At 37.5% G+C, this 24,039-nt stretch overlaps 1 protein-coding gene and 1 pseudogene across 2 annotated transcripts in view; both read right to left on the minus strand.

Annotated features, from left to right (window-relative positions):
- Nucleotides 1-24,039, minus strand: part of ANAPC1 (anaphase promoting complex subunit 1) — a 94,236-nt gene that overhangs the window by 59,987 nt on the left and 10,210 nt on the right. For both annotated transcript variants that reach the window (XM_039231746.1, XM_039231747.1), the window contains 14 exons: nt 23,830-23,930; nt 23,162-23,244; nt 21,352-21,425; nt 18,852-18,997; nt 18,407-18,627; nt 17,485-17,694; nt 14,798-14,893; nt 13,129-13,219; nt 12,975-13,040; nt 8,350-8,484; nt 5,253-5,393; nt 4,431-4,491; nt 2,136-2,323; nt 1,405-1,479 (listed from right to left, as the gene is read on the minus strand). In XM_039231746.1, coding sequence (XP_039087677.1) covers nt 1,405-1,479; nt 2,136-2,323; nt 4,431-4,491; nt 5,253-5,393; nt 8,350-8,484; nt 12,975-13,040; nt 13,129-13,219; nt 14,798-14,893; nt 17,485-17,694; nt 18,407-18,627; nt 18,852-18,997; nt 21,352-21,425; nt 23,162-23,244; nt 23,830-23,930 — 1,688 coding nt within the window. The remainder of the gene's footprint in view (nt 1-1,404; nt 1,480-2,135; nt 2,324-4,430; nt 4,492-5,252; nt 5,394-8,349; nt 8,485-12,974; nt 13,041-13,128; nt 13,220-14,797; nt 14,894-17,484; nt 17,695-18,406; nt 18,628-18,851; nt 18,998-21,351; nt 21,426-23,161; nt 23,245-23,829; nt 23,931-24,039) is intronic.
- On the minus strand, nt 249-477 carry LOC120231614 (annotated as a pseudogene).

Genomic DNA, 24,039 nt, shown 5'->3' on the forward strand with positions numbered 1-24,039 from the left:
CCTCTCTCTCCGCCCCTCCCCAACTCAAGCTCTGTCTCTCAAAAATCAATAAACACTAAACAGAAAACTTTTTTTAAAAAGTAAAAAAAATTGATAAAAGGAATAACTAATATTTTTTTTAATCTGCTCATCCAAAGACACTATTAAGGCACATATTTAGAGAAAATATTCCCCAAATGAACATGACAAAGAACTCATATCCAGAATATATAAAGAACTCTATAGCTCAATAAATATTTTTAAAAATCCAATTAAAATATACGTCAAAGATTTGAGGAGAAAACTTGACAAAGAGATGTGTCAGTAACTGATAAGCACATAAAGAGGTGTTTGACATCATTAGTCATCAGGAAAAGACAAATGAAAACCTAAGAGAAATGACTTTATACACACTCAAATGGTTAAAATGTTTTCAGTTAGCAATAATCGTGCCTTGGATAAACCTCATTGGCTACGATACTGCCACTGCGCAAAGCTTCAGATGATTAAAATGAAAGAGACAACTACAAATGTTAGCCAAGATGAAGAACAAGAGGAACTCTCATATATTACTGGTCAGAGTGTAACGCAGGACAATGAGTTTGGGAACCAGCAATGACCCAACAATTTCACTATGGTATTTATCCATAAGAAATGAAAATATATATGCGTCCACAATCACTTGTCACTAAATGCTGGTGGCAGCTTTATTCCTAATAGTCAAATCACAGAAATAGCCCAGGTATCCATCATCAGGAAAACAGATAAGCTATGGTATATTCATGCTATTCATCAATAAAAAGGCACAAACTGCTAATCTTGGCAACAATAGGAAATGAATCTCAAAAACATCATGCTGAGTGAAAACTTAAACCAAAGATTATGTACCACATTATTTCATTTATATCAAGTTCTAGAACAGGCAAAAATAACACATACTGGTTGTTTCTAGAGGAAGGGAATAATTAAAAATGGCCCACAAAAACTGTATGGAATAATGGAAATGTTTTGTGTTTTGAGAGGGGAGTGGGTTATGTAAGTGTGCATTTGATCAAACTGTAAACTTAAGATCTGGGCATTTCATTTATGTAAATTATACCTCAATTAAAAAAATTTTTTTGAACCACTAAGAATAACCATGGACTCTAATATGACTGAGAACCTAAATTAGAGAATTAGTAGTAACACATCTATAAATCCAAACTCAAATCATGCAGCATTATGCATGCTCAGTAATTTTTAAAAGATCATTAATGAATAACCACAGAAAACAGAACATATCCTGCCCTTCAAAATAACAGTTGTTCAGTATTAAAGCAAAAGATGTGAGCAATACACACAAATCAGTAAGAATGCCACTTCTGTACAGTACAAATACCCACAAACTAATGTTTATTAGCAAATAATAATAGTAATAATGCTTACATCATCAGATCCTGTCTCAGAAGGCCTTGCTTTTTTGGGTGCAATGACTGGGGAAAGTGATCCTTCAAAGTCAAACTGAAAGATAACCCCAAAAGAGAGACAAATTCATAAAAAGTTATCACTGTCAACTGATCAACTTAAAGAATTTAGAAATCAGTTCCACCAATTATGGAAACTAATCTTGCATAATTAAACAGAATAGATATTTAGACTAAGTCCTTTAACTCTAAGTCACCCTCAAATCAAACCTTCCTCTCCACAGACCAAGCAATTTGTGGTGAAAACAGTCTGAGCTACGGAGAAGAAGCCATGAATCAGAAGACACAGTCTAGACCCAGTTTTGAGCAAATCACGAGTCTGTGATTTCTTTGTGATTGTTTCTACATTAATAAAACCAACATCATTACTACTAATCCTAGCATAACTTGCAATCATTTTACAAACATGAAATGAGAAATCAGAGTCAAACATGCTTTACCATGTTATAAAAACTTAGTAATTATAATTACTAGTAAAATGTTGTCATTAAATACTAAGTGACATTCGATTTACCATATAGTAGACAGACACAATAAGCATTAGTATTATTCTGTTTTGTTGAATAAAGTATACCTATTAGTAAACTGATCTGCTATATACTCTAAATATTGTATCACCAATTTTGCAAAAATTACATTGGTAATAACAGAAGAACTCAGGAAAAAAAAAAAAAAACAATTACATGTACTTACATTTCGGGTCCATGCTAAGCGGTCTGTGTTATAACCCATCAAGTTCATGAGACAAGTCACAAATAAATTCCACTCAGAGTGATAACTGGGTCCTCCTGGAGCGCTGTGGACACTGTACCACTTGACAAGCATCTGAACAGCTATTTCTTTTGGCAGGATAAACTTAATTGCTTGCAAACAGGTTTGTACTATTAAAAGTAGAGATTAATTTTAGTATGCTTCTCATGTGGGCATTCCTTTTTCCCTTTGAGTAAGAAAGTGTTTTTTAACTACTTCTGTGTAAGGGCCAATTACTCTGAAAAGAGAACTCTCACTAAACAGCCAGAGGGAGCAAACATTACTTTGCCCATATCTGAAATTTAAACTGACGAGTGAATTCAACAGGGCTTCCAAGAGCTATCAGGGCAGCTTTCGCTCACTAATTGTGGACCAGAAATAAGCCAACCAACAGTCCAGCTTACCTGAGACAGAACTGATCTATAGCCACTGCCCCAGCAATTATTAATAGCTCTCCATTTTGATCTCAAAATATTCTAGTTTTGGGGCATCTGGGTGGCTCAATCAGTTAAGCATCTGAATCTGGCCCAGGTCATGATCTCATAGTTCGTGAGTTTGAGCCCTGCATCGGGCTCTCAGCACAGAGCTTGCTTTGGATTCTCTATCTCCCCCTCTCTCAGCCCCTCCCCTACTTGTGCTCTCTATCAAAAATAATAAATTTTTTAAAAAATATAATCTAGTTTGGACAATAAAGACATTCTATCAAAAGCACATAATTTCTACACGAATAAGTTCATACAGAATGCTGCTTACATACTTCCATAAATGTGTAATATTCAATATATGCAACCTCAAATAGCAATGTTTAACTCTCACTGAACAGTGTCCTGCACGAATTAACATTCTTGTTAACCAAAACTTTGTAACTTTTAATTATTTCTGACACCATTCAATTTATAAACATTCTACATGCTCTTGTCTTAAACAGATCAGTTAATACTATATAATTTCATAATTTCTACCTTTCTTAATGACTCCACGCCACTGGTGAAATATCAGTTACAGTGCTATGCTCTCATACTACTGCTGTGAAGAGACCTCGGTCTGCTTTTTGTACTAAGTGGCCCCAAACTACAATGGTTTTATATTCTCACATCAAAAGAAGATTCTTTCTTCTTTTCCCACTGCCACCAGGCCCATCCTTCTTCTCATCCATCTACCATGTGTGTATACATACAGCAAAGATTAGACTCAAATAGAATAAATGTCAGAAAACCAAATAACCCAGTTTGTCATGGGTCAATCCAAAGTTAAATGTAAACCAGATACTGCCTGAGGGGCTGAGGACACTTATAAATAAAGTACAAAAACTTATGTGACTTCTGCTTGGCTCTAAGAGAGTAAGATTTTACTCTGTTTCCATTTTTTTCATTTAATCCATTATTTGTTTCTATATATTTTGTTTACGCTTAAACTTATACTTCTAAGGTACATAACCTTGAAATTACTGGCTAAATACCTTTCAGAAAAGCAAGGTATCACTATATCTATTCATAGTATCATTTTACCACACCAATGAAAGATATTTCCTAAAATGAAAAAGTCATTCTAGCCTACTTACCAAATTCCAGAAATCACACAACCTGCCAATGCTTTGCTTGGCACTTAGATTTTGATGTTGTGAATTTTCTTGTACATTCTTTTCTTAACTTACAATTATTGACAAATTCTTTCAATTCTAAAGTTTTCTATTCTGTGTTCTGAAATACTCTCTAGTATTTTCAGTATTTTCCAAATTGCATTTCAATAATAATTTAAGAAGACTCCAATTTTATTAAAATACATCTGACTATATTTTGACTACAATATTAAGTCTTATTCAATTAAGGCAATTATGTTAGTTTCTCAATTTATGTAACAACTGAGAGATTTATTTTATGATTAAAAGCCATCACATATGCCAAAAACTATTTTAGTTGCTTAGGTTTCCCTGTTTCTCAGATTTTCTTACAAGAGGCATGTCCATATATTACAATCTCACTGCATGGGATTCTTCAACATAAGAAATCTCAAGAGACACAGAACTAGTGTACCCCTAGCTTTAGAGCACACATTAGTGGACATTGAGTAGTGCTCCCTAGCTCTTCCCAGCTTCCCTGCAAAATAAAAACTCAATCCCATAGCTTCAAAAATAGCAAAAATTTTAAAATCCCAATTACTATTGTACATCCACAAATATCACAAATCTTACCCATCAAACTAAGAATACATGGAAATGAGGTGTGACCTCAATCATACCTAATTCAGATGTGGCAATTTCAGGAATAGTGATCCTAACCATGGAGCCATTACTCAATTCCTAGGGGAAAGAATGGAAATAAATAGGAGCAAGTAAGTAGAATTTGTGCATTCTACGTCTTTGAATGTCTTAAAAATGCTATGCTTTACAAGACTGCCTATCAAAGCAAAATTCAATAAAGTAAATGAAAAACAAATTATTTTTTAAACAGAACTGAACACTTCCAAATTTCAGAAACTTATATAACTATGCTTATTTTAAAAATATTTCCGGGGCTCCTGGGTGGCTCAGTAGGTTGAGCTTCCAACTTCAGCTCAGGTCATGATCTCTCAGTTCATTGAGTTTGAGCCCAAACAGGGGTCACTGCTGTCAGCACACAGCCCACTTCGGATCCTCTGTCCCCCCCAGTCCCTCCTCCCACCTCTCTCGCTCTTGCTCTCCCTCTTGCTCTCAGTCTCTCAAAAATAAACACTTAGAAAATATTTCCAAAAGTTGTTTTAATGAAATGTCTAATTTTTATACAGACACAAGAGTCACCATCACTGAAAGAAAATTAATTTTTAATGAAAAGACAAAAGTCAATCGAAAATTCAACTGCTGTGTACAAGACTTGTTTTCAATAATTTTTAATAAAGAAACTTTAGAAAAACTGAGAATTACTTTAAAGTAAAAAAGTACAAAAATAACACATAGCAAGGGATTTTCAAAATCATGAAAAAATGTTTTTGTTTTTCAGATACAATTCTGCATTCTGACAAATCTGAAAGATAGTCATATTTCTTAAAGAGTTACCTAATCTTGTAAAAAGTAAATACACTTACCAGAGTTACTCTGTTACAGACAGGGTCTCTTATAGAATGAATGTAAGTTCCAAGCTGCTGGAAAGTACAATCCTCATTATAGAGAGAGTCATGAAGTTTTGAAGAATCCCTCAGTTCTGCAACTGGGGAGAACAGAACCACCTGTAAAAAATCATAAATACAACACATATGGAGTAGTTTTTGAGGAATGAAGGATGAAGACACTTTTTTTGCACATGGTTTACTCAACAATTTTATGCAATGATTTTAAATCATTCTGCTCTGGATACAAAGAAGTGCCTCACAGCAGGCGAAGCTCCTCATCCAAAGCAATGAGAAAAAGTCAGCGAAAAAGCAAAACATCTGATCACTAGCACTGGAGGACTATGGAGACAACCTAGACTGTGGGGCCAAAATCTAGGAGAGAAGGGAGTCACAGGGAGGTAGCCAGAATTTCTTACACTGCTCTTCCTGGTCTTAGCATTTGCAATATCTGGTGAGGATTTGGTAGGGAGTATGGGTACTCTGAGTGTGCACTGAAGGCCGCTGCTAAGAGGAAGAGGAGGCAGCAGCACTTCCGACAACCTTACAGGGCTAGACACACAGATGTAAACTTGAGGCAGCCAGGACAGAGAGGACTCGAGAATCTAAGACCCCAGAGAGAAAGGAGAACAATGAGAAAGCAAAGAAACAGGTACACAGTGGTACTTCCTCCACAGACAAATATTTGTTTTGAAAATATGAGAACATTTACTTGTTCAATTGCAGATATTCAAACAAAAAACTTAATTGATCTTACTTACTAATTACATTCAGTCCTAACTACTGACCCTTCCCTATATCCCTATAATTCAATTTATAAGACATCTCTAAATGAATACATCTTGTCAGCACTGACAGCCAATCAAGTATATTTATTAAATACAGCTTCTAGTCCCACAGCTGCCACAAAAACTGAGTTCCAATGGTACTGAATCTAAGTCGAGCTGCACAACCATCCAAAGATGTGGAAATCCATTGGCCAATGTGTAATATTGTGACCTCATGACTACCACAAAGGCACTAACCACCACAGCTTAATGGAATTCTAAGAAAGTTGGGAACAATTTTACATTATAGAAGACAAAAATTCTTCCAAATCATACAGAACTGACTCTTTTCCTACTCCCTTTTGAAAGTTCCATAAATGTCCTGGCTTTAAAGGGAAAGAGCTCCACACTACACATATTTAGAAAATAAAACCAGGGCCTAGACATTAACTGATACAATTAACTGCTTGTACCACACTTCACTTTGAACTTTCCCTAAACATCTGCACCCAGATACAGATCTCCTTTCTCCAGGCTGCTTGGTAGCCTAGATGGGTATCCACCTCGCTTGCTCAGAGAACTCAGGAGTCTTGTTCCCCAGCACCTCTCCCCAGCACAGCACAAAACCAACTAGCCGACAGACTCTGCCAGTTTCTCTGCTCTAGATCTCTCAGGTCACTCTCCTCCTTTCCAATATGCTGCACAACTCCAATCCTCTTCCCACTTCTTGAATTAACAGAGAAAGTAACACTTGGAATTTCACTGGTCTACCTTCAGTTCAAAGACAAACATCTAAAACACAGATTCTGCCTGGGATGCCTGGGTGACTCAGTCAGTTAAGTGTCCAACTTCAGCTTCACGTCATGATCTCACAGTTCATGAGCTCAAGCCCCACATTGTCACTCTGCTGTCAGCACAGAGCCCACTTTAGATCCTCTTTGCCCCCAGAACTCTCTCATGTGCTCTCTCAGAAATAAACATTTAATTAATTAACTAAATTAAATTAAATGTAGATCCTAACATTCATAATTCCATCCTCAAAAACCTATAATGTTCTGGCAACAGCATTCAGAATAAAAACCTTTTCATCCTCTCTGCCTTTAAAAGCATGGTGGTAAGAGTATAAATCCAGCTATAACACTTACTGGGTATGTGAGTTTAGACAGGTAACCTCCTTATCCCTCTATGTACTCATTTGCAAAATGGGGACCAAAATATTCCCAACAAACCCACCCTAAGGGATTAAATGAGTTAATACATATAAAACACTTAGAACAGTGCCTATCACATAGAAAACACTCAAAAACAAGTTATTATTACCCCCTCCCTACTCTGCCCCAGCCAACAAGCTACTTGTCCTTTTTTTTTTTTTCGGTACATGAACTGTTTATGGGGCGCCTGGGTGGCTTAGTTGGTTAAGTGTCCGACTTCAGCTCAGGTCATGATCTCATAGTTCATTGGTTCAAACCCCACATCAGGCTGTCTGCTGTCAGCATAGAGCCTGCTTTGGCTCTTCTCTCTCTCTCTCAAAAATAAACATTAAAAAAATAATAATAATAAATAAACTATTTTTGAGAGAGGGAGAATGAGAGTAGGGGAGGGTCAGAGAGAGGAGGAGACAAGGGATCTGAAGCAGGCTCTGCACTGAGCCCAATGTGGAGCTCGAACTCACAAAATCAGAGTCAGATGCTTAACCAACTGAGCCACCCAGGCTACCTGTACTTTTATAAGCATTCATTCATTCCACAGACTTGAGTCTTGTATTCTACAAGACAGAAATATGAATATGCATAAAAAATGTTCCACACTTACCTGTCTCCACACCCATGCCTGTATGATTCCTCTTTGCCCCAAATGCCCCTTTCCATCCACAAATATCCTGCTTATCTTCAAGGTCCACACCAAGTCAGACAGGCCTCTCAGATAGAAGCCACTGGTTCTGCCACATAAACCCATCAGGATAGATCTTCCCATCAGCAAACCCGCTGTGGTACTCTCTGTTCCTCATTCGTAAGTTTCAATAGTCTACCTTAAATTATAATTTCTGGGGCACCTGGGTGGCTCAGTCAGTTAAGTGTCTGACTTCAGCTCAGGTCATGATCTCACGGTTCATGGGTTCAAGCTCCACATCCGGCTCTGTGTTGACAGCTCAGAGCCTGGAGCCTGCTTCAGATTCTGTGTCTCCTTCTCTCTCTGCCCCTCCCCTGCTCACTCCCTGTCTCTCAAAAATGAAAAAAATAAAAATAAAGAAAAATAATAAATAAAATAAAACACCATTAATTTTTGACAACACCTAGTTCAGTACTTACCTCATCCAAGGATCCAAGCAGTTTACTAAGAGGCTTAGGAGTACTGACACTGTCAAGTGGAGTGCTGGGCCGAGGCATTGTGTTAGACACTGTCAGGGAAGGAGCTGGAAGTCCAGGAATAAAAACCTTTCCCACCTGTAAGCAATAAAAAGATGTGGGGGGAAAAAATTGGCTTTAATGTATCATATCCTTAAAAAAAATGTTTTGGCATGCAAGCATATATTTCTTCCCAAATAAATTTCTTCCCAAACTTTACACACCAAACACAGCTAAAAAAGAATTAAAATCTTAATAATATATTAAATTCCACCATCCAACTATAAAGATCTTGGTATAATTTCTCTTGGTCTGATTCCTTCTCTTCATTACTAAAGACTTCTTTCTGGCAGGAAAGAAGGTGAATGAATGCAGTCAGAATGTTGTACAAAATTCCATATACTATACACTTTCCTACCACGTTGGTGGTAGAGACACTAGGGACACTAAGCTTTCAGACACCGTAAGCAGTAATCTTATTAACCAAGTCTCCAGGCAGAGACTAAAAAATTAGGCTGAGTGCTGCTCCAGAAATTAAATCCAATGTAATCCAAACTGTGCTCTTGAGCTCATAATCTGCCTTCCCTCATAAACTCTCAAATATTTCTTTCCCAAAAAACTTTACCTTACCTACCCATGGGATTCTCAGAAAATTCACATCCACACAGGCTGAAATCTCCCAACAAGTCTCAAAGGAAATATTCAGAATTCAAGTGAAATTCTAACAATATCCATATTTATGTCAACATACTACTCAAAAGCTAAAAAAATTATAAAAGTCACCCAAGCAAAATCTTCAGGATTAAAAACCAAAATCAGAGTGAAAATCAGTATATACAAAGTTTTTAAAAAGCTATAGGGGGTGGGGGGCAGCATGCCTGGGTGGCTCAGTCAGTTGAGTGTCCAACTCTTGATTATTTTGGCCCAGGTCATGATCTCATGGCTTGTGGGTTTAAGGCCCACTTTGGGCTCCAAACTGACAGCACAGAGCCTGCTTGGAATTCTCTCTCTCCCTCTCTCTCTCCCCGTCCCCTGCTCACACGCTCTCTCAAAATAAATAAATAAACGTTTTTAAGAAAACTTTTAAAATGTTATCAGAGACCTCCAGTTAATGAAAATATGGAGTAAGCACATTCCATGCTATTTCTCCCACTAATTACAACAGAATCTGCACAAAATTGTTAATACAGTGGAAGACACTGGCTAGGGACCAAAGAACCAGGAATAACCTAGGATGATTCCCTAGGCATTTTTTTGTTTCCTTCACTCTTTCCATAAGCAGGTCTTAAGCTCGCAAGGGGCCTGCAACCCAGAAATGGCCACAGGTGTAAACCAAGAGGCCCCAGGTAAACCTTGCTCTTTTTAGACAAAGTGTCAAGAAAAGACTGACCAAGCAAGATGAAATAGCTTCACCATACAAGCAAGATGAAACAGCTTCACCATACCTGCCCCACTCCAGGAAAACACTAGGAAAAAAGCCATGGCCCTCAATCTCCTTATCAGGAGCTGTGGTCTGGAGACTATGGGCAGATTTCTATCGTTCTTCTGCACGAAGTAGGTGGCGCCCTCCCCCAACATAGGGACAGTGGCCCACGTCTATCTTGCATGGCTGCTCTGCTATAACTAGGTGGTATCTCCTCCCCTCCTCAGACACTGAAGGTGCAGAGACTGTGGACAGAGTGCTGCTTTCACCACCAAGAGGCAGCCCATCTGCCCCAGCCCATCGTGTGCAAAAGCTATGAAGGGGGAGAGCACTGGCTTTCATCCTTATTCTACATTAATAAGGCAGCATACTTCTCTCCTTCCCTCGTCCACAGAAATTGTGGGTGAGGCTCTTACACTGTTGGTGGGAATGTAAACTGGTACAGCTCCTCTGGAAAACAGTGTGGAGGTTCCTCAAAAAATTAACAACAGAACTCCCCTATGACCCAGCAATAGCACTGCTAGGAATTTACCCAAGGGATATAGAAATGCTGAGGCATAGGAGCACATGTACCCCAATGTTCATAGCAGTACTCTCAACAATAGCTAAAACATGGAAAGAGCCTAAGTGTCCATCAACGGACGAATGGATCAAGAAGATGTGGTTTATCTATACCATGGAATACTACATGGCAATGAGAAACAATGAAATCTGGCCATGTGTAGCAACATGGATGGACCTTGAGGGTGTTATGCTGAGTGAAATAAGTCAGGCAGAGAAGGACAAATATCATATGTTTGCACGTATAGGAGGATTAGGAGGAACTTAACTGAGGAACAAGGGGGAGAAGAAGAGGGGAAATGGTGGGGGAAAGAGAGAGAGGCAAACCATGAGAGACTCTTGAATGCTGATAAAAACTGAGAACTGATGGATGTGGAGGGGGATGGGCATGGAGGAGGGTACTCGTGGGGATAAGCACTGGGTGTTATGTGGAAACTAATTTGACAATAAACTATTTGTAAAAAAAAATAAATAAATAAATTAAATAAATAGGAAAAAAAAAAAAGAAATTGTGGGTGAGGCACTACGTTCCATCCCCACCCTGCAATAACAAGGCAGTAACTCCTCTCTGTCCCAACTAGGAAGTGTGAGAGGAAAAATGGAAAGGAAGGAATCAGAAAAAAGGATTTTTTTTTTTTTTTCTGAGAGAGAGAGAGAGAGTGAGCAGGGAAGGGGCAGAGAGAGAGAGACACAGAATCTGAAGCAGGCTCCAGGCTCTGAGCTGGCTGTCAGCACAGAGACCAACGCGGGGCTCAAACCCACGAGCCGTGAGATCATGACCTGAGCCGAAGTCGGATGCTCAACCGACTGAGCCACCCAGACGCTCCAAAAAAAGATTTCTTAAACATGTGTATGAAATCCCAGGTGGCCTCCAAGTGAGCCGTGTGTAAAACTGACCAACAACGACACCATAAAGAATATGAGAACTAAACACAGATCTATAACACCACTCAGTTCTCGGGTTGGCCTCTGAGTAGCACAGAAGTTGAGGCAGACCACAATCTCATTAAGAGAACAGATAAAAGAAAAAAAATACAGGCCCCATAAATACTGTTCTTGCTGGCCCAAGAGTCAGGAAAGGAATAGCCTAACAAGATTGAAAACTTTTAGACAATAACCAACCTATTCCAGACAAACACCATGGGAAAAACTGTGCCCACCCCCATCCCTGTCAGCAAAGGCCATGAGAGGTACCTAGACTTCCATTCTTACCTAGCTGTAACGAGACATAAATTTGGAGAAAAATTAAAAAAACAAAGAAAAAATACAAACAAAACTACAGATTCACAAGAATGTAAAGCAGCATTCAGAATGCTCATACACCACTGGAGGCACGGGGGAAAGGGAGACACAACTGGTACAACTTAAACCTTGAAAGACAATTTGGCACCACATGGCCAAGTTGAATATGCATATACTCTGAAAGTTAAGAGATGTGTTTAAGGATTTTTTTTAAACATTATTAGAGGCAACATGAGAAGAAACATAAACAACACTAGTGACAATAAAATATAAAAGTTTTGATAAAACCATACAAAGGACCACTATGTAACAGTGAGTGAGTAAACAACAGTTACACATCGACATAGATAAACTTAAAAATAGTAATAATGTTAAGCAAAATAATGCAGTCCAGGGGCGCCTGGGTGGCTTAGTCGGTTAAGAGTCTGACTTTCGCTTAGGTCATGATCTCACGGTTCGTGGGTTCGAGCCCCGCGTCGGGCTCTGTGCTGACTGCCAGCTGAGAGCCTGGAGCCTGTTTCAGCCTGTGACTCCCTCTCTCTCTGACCCTCCCCTGCTCACGCTCTCTCTCTCTCTAGAAATAAATAAAAAAAACCTTAAAAAAAAAAATTAAAAAAAAAAAATAATGCAGTCCAGAGAAGACTATATGGTATGATATCCTGTATATAAAAATTCCAATTTAAGGAAAACTAAATAATTTACTCCTTAGTGACATGTACATAATTGCAAAAAAGCTAGTAATAAAAACAAGGGACCGATTTATTACAAAAGGCAGGATGGTATCTGTCCAGGGGGAGGCAGGGAGGGAAGGCAGCAACAAGGAAACACCCTGCAGACTATAAAGATATTGGCACCATTCTAGTTCTTAACCTGCGTAGTGGTTACGTGAAGGGTCACTTCATTATTCTTCAAGTTGTGTATATGCATTTAAGTTTCAGAATTTAACTTGTGAAATTTATATTATTCTGTATGTAAATGTCACAACTGTTACTTTTTTAAACATATTATACATTTAATGAAATTTTACAAAAACTTTTGAGACTTAACAAAGCTACCCATACGTCAATTTCAAAACTACATTCTTTATAAAACCCTTAACTTGGGTTTTTTAAAATTATCTATCTATACTTATTAAAGGTTCCCTATCTGCCAGGTACACCAATCCATCTAATGGCAGTGAGTCCTAGGCCTCCAAATTGGAACCAACCTAAATGGGAGACCTTGTTTTCAACTCTTAGAAAAATTTTCTGCCAAATCCTACAGCCAGGGGGTAACTAATATTAAATATTAAACAAATTAACATTAAAAAATAATGATCAAGGACGTAGTCCTACAAAAGGAGGAAATGCTATTTATTACTAACCCGAACCACTCCTGTGTACAGCACCAGGTTTCCACTGCCTTCGAGGACCAGCATGGTATCTATCTTCTGTAAAAAAGACAAAAAGTTTATTTTCCAACCTGTGCAAGTTATAAAACATAAAGATTTTCAACTCAAGAAATGTGTCTGCATTTACCTCCACTGGAGCTGCATCCTTTGCGTGTATGTTGGTGATGGAGCCAAAGATGAGCTGAGTTTTATCATTACTCTCTTGAAACTTTACGCAGCTAAATGTTAAAATAAAAGGAGGAACAAACTACTGATTCGTGCAACAAACTGTACCAATCTCAAAGGTATTATGCTGACAGAAAAAAGCCAATTTCTAAAGGTTGCATATTGTATGATTCCATTTACAAAACATTTTCAAATGACAGAATTATAGAGATGGAGAACAGATTAGTGGTCACTAGGGGCAGGGACAGGGGTGGGTAGGTATGTTGTACAGGACTATAAGGAGTAGCATAAGGGACACATTTGAATTAATAAAGAAGCTCTGTATTTTGACTATAGTGTTTGCACAAACCATGTGGGAAAACTTCATGGAATCATACAAACACACACAAATGAGTACTGTGTAAACTGATGAAATCTGAATAAGGTCTGTGGATTGTACTAATGTCGATTTTCTTGTTTTGATAATGTACTATAGTTATGAAGAGGTTACCTTTGGTGAATAAAGAGTGCAGAGTATGCAGGACACCCCCCCTACTATTTTACAACTGCCTGTGTTTCATAATTATTTCAAAATAAAAAGGTAAATAAGTGGACAAAAGATCTGAATACGCATTTTACCTAAGAACACAAATAAATGGCTAATAAGCACATGAGAAGATGTTCAACATCGTAAGTCATTAGACAAATACAAATTAAAAACACTCACACCCACTAGAATGGCTACAAAGAGACTGACAATATCTGATGTTGTCCACAATAAAGAGACTAGAACTCTCATAGACTGCCAGCAGGAATACAAAATAGCACAGCCTACTTGGAAAGCAGTGGCAATATCTTTAAACATAAATTTACTGTTCAACCCAACGATTCCACTCCTAGGTATCTTCTCAAGAAAAAAGAAATCTGGATGTCCACACAAAGACTTCTGCTCCAATGTTCATTGGGCCACAGTTCACAATGGTCATAAAGTAGAAACAAACCAAATGTCCATGAACCGATGAATGGATAAACATAATGTGGTATGTCCACGCAAAGGACTACTACACAGCGAGAGGAATAAAGAACTCATATGTGTTACAACATGGTAGACCATAAAAATCATTATGCTAAGTGAAAGAAGTCAGCCACAAAAAAAAATACATTGTATATGATTCTATAAAATCTCCAGAAAAGGCAGACCTATTAGACAGAAATCCTATAAAGTAGTTATTTGAGGTTGGGAGTGAGAAGACAGACTACAAATCAAACACAAGGGATATTTTTAAGGTGACAGAAATTATAAAACTAGATTACAGTGATGGCTCCATTAGCCCTGTAAATTTACTAAAAATCATTTAACTGTAGATGAGCACTGAATGTTATGTGGAAACTAATTTGACAATAAACTATTTGTTAAAAAAATAAAAATAAAAAAAATTAAAAAATTAAAAAAAATCATTTAACTGTACACTTAAGACATGTTAATTCTTTGGTATGTTAATTATTTCAATAAAGCTACTTGAGAAGAAAGAAAGAAAGAAAGAAAAGAAAGAAGAGAAGAGAAGAGAAGAAAAGAAAAGAAAAGAAAAGAAAAGAAAAAAGAGCAGCCCAAATTTACTTACACAGAATCAATGGGAAATCTACACACTTACCGTAACTGGAACTCGGACTCCACTAAAAAGCACAAGAACTTCTGCCCACATAGGTCAGACGTAATAAACACTTTTGAGGCCTGTGAATTTTTCTCTCTGCAGTAGATACATTAATAAAGTAACTGTCAACATTGGCTCCAAAATCTACCATGGTAACTATTAATGAAAATATTCTGCAAGAAATCTTAAAACCACCTGGGCTGAGCAGTTACAGTGAAGGCCCAAAAAAATACTTCTAAGATTGGAACTTTATGATCTCTAGGATTCTTTTCAGCTCTTTGATTCTGAGTCCATTCCACAACTTTTTGTGGAATTATAATAAATTTAATTAATGTCAGTGACCTTTTTAATTCCATATTATAAAAGTTACTTACTGCAAAGCAATATAAACTTGAATCTCTAGCCCTTATAGGCCATCAGGGGTCAGACTTATACCATGACCTCTCCTACCTATTCTCTCTCTCAGATTAGGCTCTACTTCATCCCTCTTTTTAAAACCATACCTCTAAGTCTCAATGATTTCTTTCTGGAGTGGTACTGAAGACCATTATTCTGCAAAATAAGGATCTGCAATATTTACCAATTTACCAATAGATATTTAAAGACAAACGATTTCTTAATGTAAGAAATTTTTATTTATAAAGAACAAAAACAGAAAAGCTATTTCAACACTGTATTCACAGCTTTACCTTTCTCCAGCTATACACATTTCCTAACCCTTATCTAAAAAAATGCATTTGTCTTCTGTTTCACTGAGAAAATGTGGCCGTAAGGCTTGAGTCCAACCTCCTGCCCTGATGTATCTGATAACCATCACTGTCTTTCATCTTCCCCCCAAAGACTAATCTCTCCTCCACTTGTGCTCCTTTCGGGTTCCTTGTTCCATTCGTCATTTCCATGCATCATTTCCTCTCTCCTGTATTTTTTCAATGCTTTCCATACTTTAGGTATAGTCCTTACAGCCTACTTTCTCACATTAAGATAAAAATCTTGAAATACGAAGATGGGCTGAATATTAAACCATATAAAGGACTTACTATTGGGTAATTGGCTGGGTATAAAAATGGCACTGGGGTTAGGTAAAATGTCCTTACATTTCAGGGATATGCACAGAGATATTCAGTCATGAAGACTAATATTCTCTAATGTAACTCAGCAACAACAAAACTCTCCCTTGACCCTGAGACTCCCTCTAGTTTTGTTTCCTCATCCCCATTCAAAGGCAATCCTTAAAATAATCTGTATGTCAACGTTCACTTCATCGGTCCACATTTACTTCTTCCACTGCATTCCACTCCACAGCCCCTCTCCAAGAGCTCTGGCCAAGGTCACGAGTGAACTCTCTGCCATCCAGGTACCTCCCTCTCTGAGCTCATCTCTTAGTGCCACACTTCCCCAGCACGTGGCAATACTAGCAGCTTTCTTCCTGAAAGGTTCTTTTTCTCATGTCCCATGACACTTCTGCTGCTTCTCCCACTTGAGCTCTTTCGCTTTGTCTCTCTGTAGCAGCTTTGTCTCTTTTCTCTTTTCACTTTCAAAAGCTTAAGTTTCCAAGACTTCAGTCCCTAGCCCTCTTCTGACTCTATACCACCTGATTGACTATTTATTTGGAGGTATGAGACCCCTTATGAGCATATGCTGAATGTTTAAACCTTCTCCTTAGGAAGAGGCCTATACACCACATGTGCCATGATTACTGCATGATGCCAGCTTCCCAGAACCACTGCAACTGCAAGCTCATCCACAGGCCCTCCAGGAACCCAATGTCCACATCCTCCTTAACTGCCAATCCACCTCCCTTGCCTCAGTCACCACTTATAGGCCACCAACTCCCACATTTATTGCTCTGCTCTTGCCCCTGAGTTTATGACGCACATATGAAGCACCTTCTTAACAGCCCTCATCAAACAGAACATCTGTAAAGGGTAATCTCTCCCCCCCACCCTCAAGCCACCCCTTTCTCAGCACTTGCCCTTCCTTCCTGCACAAGCAAAGCGAAAGTATTTATACATATCACATATTCACACTTCTGATTCCCCTGCCTACGTGTCCTTCTTCCCTTCCCACCCAGCAAACACCTGTTCATCCTCCCAAAGCCCTACTAGCACCGCCTTTGTGTCACCATCCTTTAGCTGTCTCCTTTTAAACAGGGACTGTGAGCAAGTTGCTGTTAACCCACAGCCACTAGCACACACACTGGAGTGGGCTGAATTAATGAATGATTAAAGAAAACATAAAAAGAGAAAGACCACACAGAACAGAGGTCTGAGTTGTGTTTCATAAAAACAAAAGCTGACACTCAACCAACATAAACATAAAACTTTAGAAAAGTGCTATAAAATCCCAAGTTTCTTAATCTACAGAAACATCATTAACCTCTCTAAAACATCAAACACCTCAAATCTGAGAGATTGCTGCTGCTGCTGCTGCTGCTGTTACTGCTACTACTACTACTACTACTACTACTAAGAAACAGGAAATGGTAAAAGAATATTTTTATAATCACTTTAATATCATTAATATCCTCTATCGAAACTGACACAGCCTTAGTATTTACCTCTGTATTTTTACATTATTAATAACCAATTACATCAAAAAATTAAAAGGAAACTTCAGGCAAAATACCAAGTATTTTCTAAGACTTTCATCAACATTTTTCTTTGAATATAAAAACATATACTCCAAACCTTATATTAGTAATTGTTTCTGTCCATAAATGGTCAATACAAAGTTCAGGAACAATTGGCTCTGTTTCTGGTGCAAGGAAGGAGCCGTTAGAATTACTATTCGGAGAATGAGAAATACTGTGTCTCTTTGGAGACTGATTATGGCTTGAAAGGTTGAACCTCTGCACTCCTGAAAAAGAGTGCACTCCTAAGGCGGGAGAATGAGCACGACTGTGGAATAAAGAGAGAGAGGGTGTCACAGTTAACAAGGCAGGCAGACAGAACACGCTTTCCATTCTTACTTTCCAAAACTATGTACCGAGTCCATTTATGGCTTAATCCCAATCAGAAAAACAGTTTTTAAAGGAATAACTACTTAAATGGTTCACATTAACATGTTTCACTATATTCTAAAGATTTAAAATTCTTGTTAGAATTCATCCTTTTAAAAACTGAAGATGGAGTTCATTTTCTGCCTCAGAAAATGAATTGTTTATATTACTCAAGAAAGATCCAAACTACATTCCCATATATTCAGACATATTCATACCAACAAAACTTTGTCCCTATATTACCAGATAGATATTAACAACAAAAAAGGTAATGCAAATTAAGACCAAAAAAAAAAAAAACCCCCAAATAATTTTACAATTAATATTCATCAAATTGCTGCCACTCAGTGGTAGAAATGAGGCAACCAATCTTATGACAAGCATAGGCAGCTTCTAAATAGGACTTATTTTACAAAACTGCCAGCAGACCTAGATGTCTAAGCAAAAGTAACACAACTGGGATAATAGCTATTTTCCCTAAAAAATACCCAAGAGTTGTCAACAGAAATTTTAAATCCTTCAAAACATTAAGAGAAAGTTTGAGAAGAAGGTATCTCTTTCTTGGGATATCTTGTTTAAAACAAGGAAACACTTCCACACTTAATTCCCACCTTAGAGCTGCCATGTTGGAAATAGAAGGTGAACGAGAGTGTAGACTGGGTGAGGAGGTCGAGCGACTCTGACTGTGAATGGAGGAGTAATTCTGGAAAGGTGAAGCCACGGGGGAATCTCCTTTGGAGAGGCTTCTGAGGTGTGCTGTGAGGGAGCTACTAGTGGCCACATTCTGTGGGGTTCCCCCCTGTTCAGAGAACTTTAAGACAACATTCTCTTCCTTAAGTCAAAATGATGAGAAGGAGGGGGGAAAAAAAGGCAATAATTAGATTAAAAGGGTAATTTCCTGGTGAGAATTCAGGGTAGAAGTTAGTTATTAAAGACACAATATTTTTTTTCCTAAGAAACTCAATCCACTTCACAAATGATTCTTCCAAATATATGTGCAAGTTCTCAGTATTAACTATCGTTTCATATTAACAAGGGACTTGCCTCTATCCTTACCTCTGTTTTGACTCTCCGGAGAGCCCACACAGAATGCAAACTTTGAACAGTGTCATAGGTCATTATAATGGAGGGGTCAGTGTTGAGAAAAACAATTTTCATTGAATGATCTACAACATATTGCACTCTTGATGAACCAAAAAGACCTTAAAGATAAAATAGAACAACCAATGAACTTCACAAGACACTTCTTTGTGAAGAGACTTCATGCAATTCCTAAAGAGAAACCAAGCCAATTAAGACAGAAAATCCATGAATATATTACATAATTACCCTGAATTTTTAATAAATTACTTTGGGCATCAACTTCCTCAAAATACATTAAAGATAAGAGTGTTACCAGTATCAATTCCACATACATGCAATCCAATGATGAAGATTTGTGCTGACTCACCACTAATTCAGCCACAGGAAGGTCTGTGACTACCCGACAGCTAACTGACTTGTAAATTGCAATCAACTATTCTGCCAAGTTTCAGTTCTTTACTGTTCTTCTGTATGAAGTCTGTCCTCTATAATAACTATTCTAACAGAGCCGAACAGTACACTACTATTTACTGAGTGCATATGCAAAACAAGGTTTTCCCTAGGGAGTTTAGCTTTTACTTCTACAGTACCCCAAATTGATTTCTAAATGTTTTTTTAGAAACATTCTTCTTTGCCTGCTTCCTATATGTTTCCCTCTCAGTTAAAATATTGTTTAAATTTTAAATAATTATTTTATAAAAATAAGAGGCATTTTATAAAGAAATGAATAAAATCACTTATAATTTCACCATCTCAGAATATCTACTATTAACATATTAGGGAGTATTCCTCCTAGTGTTTTTCCCTATATATGTTATATATAACAACTTTTTATGCTTTTACAAAATTAGAATCATACTGTACTCAGTTTTATATTCTATTTAACACTGTGAGTAAGCAATTCCTGAAATCATTAAATATTATTCAAAAATATGATCAATAATGGCTTCACACCATTCAGTCACAGGCTCTAACATATTTACTTAGGCTGTCTGTAATTGTTATCAATATAGTACAGAATTACCAACACACTTCTGTAAAAAAAACAGAATAAATAGCTTAGGCTTTGTGGACCCATGCTGATTGCTGCATAATGTTTTCTTCTACAACCCTTTAAAAATATAAAAACCATGGGGCGCCTGGGTGGCTTAGTTGGTTAAGCGTCCGACTTTCACTTAGGTCGTGATCTCACGGTTCGTGGGTTTGAGCCCCACGTCGGGCTCTGTGCTGACTGCCAGCTCAGAGCCTGGAGCCTGTTTCGGAGTCTGTAACTCCCTCTCTCTCTGACCCTCCCCTGCTCACGCTGTCTCTCTCTCTCTCTCCTAGAAATAAATAAAACATTAAAAAAAAAATTAAAAAAAAAAAATAAAAACCATGCTTGGCTCATAAGTCTTACAGGAACAAGCTACTGGCTGGATTTAGCCCATGCACTCTAGTTTGCCAACCCCTGACACAAAAGATTAAAACTTCAATAAAATTTCATATTGTGGGCTTGGGATCAAGTCCCAGATTGGTCAAAAAATATAAACATTTTTGGGTGTGTGGGTGGCTCAGTTGGTTAAGCACCCAACTTCAACTCAGGTCATGATCTAAGGGCTCATGAGTTTGAGCCCTGTGTGCTGAGAGCTCAGAGCCTGGAGCCTACTATGAATTCTGTGTCTTCCCCTCTCTCTGCTCCTACCCTGCTTGTGCACTGTCTCTCTTTCTCTCAAAAATAAATAAAAAATGTTTTAAAAAAAGTTTTTAGGGTGCCTAGGTGGCTCAGTTGGTTAAGCGTCCGACTTCGGCTCAGGTCATGATCTTGCAGTTTGTGAGTTCGGGCCCTACGTTGGGCTCAAAGCCTGGAGCCTGCTGCAGATTCTGCATCTCCCCCTCTCTGCCTCTCCCATGCTCATGCTCTGTCTCTCTCTCTCAATAATAAATAAACATTTTTAAAAATTTTAATAAAAATTTAAATAAAGTTTTTAATATATATACGATTTTTCAGTTTTCAAGTCCTCATTATTTATAATCACCTATCACATTTGGCCACATTTAAATTTTTAAAATAAGCATTTAGAAATACCTGTTAGAAGTATTAAAATTTCTGCATTTCAGCCAATTGTTTCATTATGCACAGAGAAAATGAATCATTAAATTTATACAGTACAGGCATAAGAACCTACAATTTTTTCTTCAACAACAATTTAAATTTATCAAAGTATTGTTTATTTACTTATTAATTACTGAGGAACAGAGTCCAGAGCCATCTACAGATAAGTTAGCAAGTACTGTTAAAACACTGAATACCATGGTATTCAAGAAATCTTGCTTTAATATAAATCTCACAATAAAGATGTTTAAACTATTTCTATAAAACAAGCCCAATTTTCATAAAGCTCCTTCGATTTCCTCCCATCCCCCAAACGCAAAAAAAAAAAACAAAAAAAAAAAAAAACAGCTTATGTGAAAGAATTTATAAAAATATACTTACTTCCAGATTTACAAACAAGTGGGGTTATTTCATCTAATGGATGCAGCATGCTGAACATAGTGGGTAAAGGTTCTCTAGTAATAAACAAATAATAAATCAATCACCAACACAAAATGATTCCATTTGTATGCAAACTTGACACTTTGCTTGCAAAGAAAAAGCCTTCTCCAGATTACACAAGCCAACTAGAAACCTGTCACCTCAAAAACGCAATCCTCAGGGGTACCTGGGTGGTTCAGTCAGTTAAGTGTCTGACTTCAGCTCAGGTCATGACCTCACGGTTCATGAGTTCAAGCCCCGCATCAGGCTCTGTGCTGACAGCTCAGGGCTTGGAGCCTGCTTTGGATTCTGTGTCTACCGCTCTCTGTCCCTCCCCTGTTCACACTCTGTCTCTCTCTCTCCAAAATAAACAAACATTAAATTTTTTTTTTTTTTAAACGCAACCCTCTTAACTTTTTACGTACTAATTTTCACAGTTATCTTCTATTTCCTTCCTAGAAATCTCTCCTCTTAGGGGCGCCTGGGTGGCTCAGTCGGTTAAGTGTCCAACTTCAGCTCAGGTCATGATCTCATAGTTTGTGGGTTCGAGCCCTGTATTAGGCTCTGTGCTGAACGTTTGCTCACAGCCTGGAGCTGCTTCGAATTCTGTGTCTCCTCCTCTCTCTGCCCCTCCTCCCATCACACTCTTACTCTGTCTCTCAAAAATAAATAAATGTAAAAAAAAAAAAAAACTCCTCTTATACACTCTTATACATGGTAATTCTATGCATGCATGCATACACACACACAGCCCAGGGAATATCTACCAACAGTAATCATCACATTACAGAACAAACAGAGTAATGAATAAACACAAGGCAGCCTTTTTTTTTAACCTCTCTTAGTGGCAGTGTGTCTTTGACAGTTAAGAAAGATATTTAGTGTCCTATGTCCACTTACAAAGAAGTACACTGAAAAAAAAAGGGGAAGGAAAACTTCAAATGAATAAAAAGGCTGCACTGTTTTAAGGAGTGATTTTAAAAACAGGGGGAAAAAAGCCTTCTATCTAAACACAGCAAGATTAAAATCTTTAAGCAATTTTTTTAAAACTGTCAATAAACATTTAAAGAAGGGAGGGAGGGGGTGCCTGGGTGGCTCCGTTGGGTAAGCGTCCAACTTCCACTCAGTTCATGATCTCACAGTTTGTGGGTTCAAGCTCCACATCAGGCTCTGCACTATAAGGACTAAAGCTGATAGCACAGAGCCTGCTTCAGATCCAATGTCTGTCTCTCTCTCAAAAATAAACATTTATAAATACATACATACATACACAGTGTCTATTACTTGCACCAGGCTATGACACGCACTGTATGCTCCTGCCCTTCAGGAAGCTCACAATTTATTAGGGAGACAAGATAAAGATGCTACTAATAAGCACTTACCATTTACTGTGCACCTAATACGTACTAAGTCCTACTTCAAAGATTACAAACATTAGCTCATTCAATCTTCGCATAAATCCTAAGAGTAAATGATCGTACTTCTGTAACAGGTAAGGAAACTAAAGCTAAGAAAGCTCTAACGACTTGCCCAAAGTAACACAAAGAAAAAGTGACAATGCTAAGAACTGAGTCTTTTTATCCATAGTGTGTGGTTGTTTAATTTTAGTATGGGGTAAGGTGGGTGGGAGGAAGCCGAAGATAATTCAGTGCCACGTCAAAAGTAGAGCTCATGGAAATTATCATCATCCCAAACTTTTAGGTGAAAAATTTTACCTCAAAACATCAAAAAAGCCCAAATATTAATATACTGAACTGAGTAAAGTGAATACCTGGGTGGACCTGGAGGTACCTCATGTGTAGAACTGCTTCGTTCAAACAACAATCCATATTTGGTGGGCCAAACATTTGCAACCTATGAGGTAAAAGTATAGGAAAAAACAAAAGTAAAAGAAACTACTCTCTAGAATATGTGCTTAGGAAACCACAGAACATTAGAGTTTCTCCCAATTTAATAGAAGCTTTACCAAACAACGTGATCATTAACTATATATTTTTTAAGTCCAAGACAAAATCAAATCTAAGAAAAAGCTCAATCAGAAATTCCTGTCACTGGCTAATCCTAGTACCAAAATGACAACATGATAAAATTTTAACAATAGCACTAGGTATGATAAAGATGATGAGAAACAGGAAAAAGACTACTATTGCTCATGTGCTTTAATATTCCAAAATGATTTCTTTTTAAAATTTAAACTGAAAAAAAAATCACTCAGGAAAAAAAAACCTGTAATTCAATTTACATCATTAAAGAATTTATTTTTTTATGTAAAGGATGGAAAAATGGGAACAATTAAAGCTGTTAAAATTTGGTTACTTTACATGAATAATAATAATATTCTTGATTACTACAGGATGTAAGAATGGTAATACTTCTACAACCAATTAATTCAAGAATATTCTCCAAGAAAATACAAAAACAGTGAAACACTCAATTTACCTGAAAAGGTAAAGAAGCTATGTAATCCTTTCCTTCTACGCTATGCATGTTAATACATGAGCTTTGCAATATACATATGCATTTTTCTACTTCATCACTACCTGAAAAGAAAGGGTACAACAAAATTTATTCATTTAATAAAAAAATCCCAATAATCAGAAATTGTAATTCCCAACAGCACAAATTCTTTAATGTACTATATAAAAATGC

This window comes from Hyaena hyaena, unplaced genomic scaffold (genome assembly GCF_003009895.1).
Source record: "Hyaena hyaena isolate Hyena2069 unplaced genomic scaffold, ASM300989v1 scaffold_57, whole genome shotgun sequence".
NCBI classification, from domain to species: domain Eukaryota; kingdom Metazoa; phylum Chordata; class Mammalia; order Carnivora; family Hyaenidae; genus Hyaena; species Hyaena hyaena.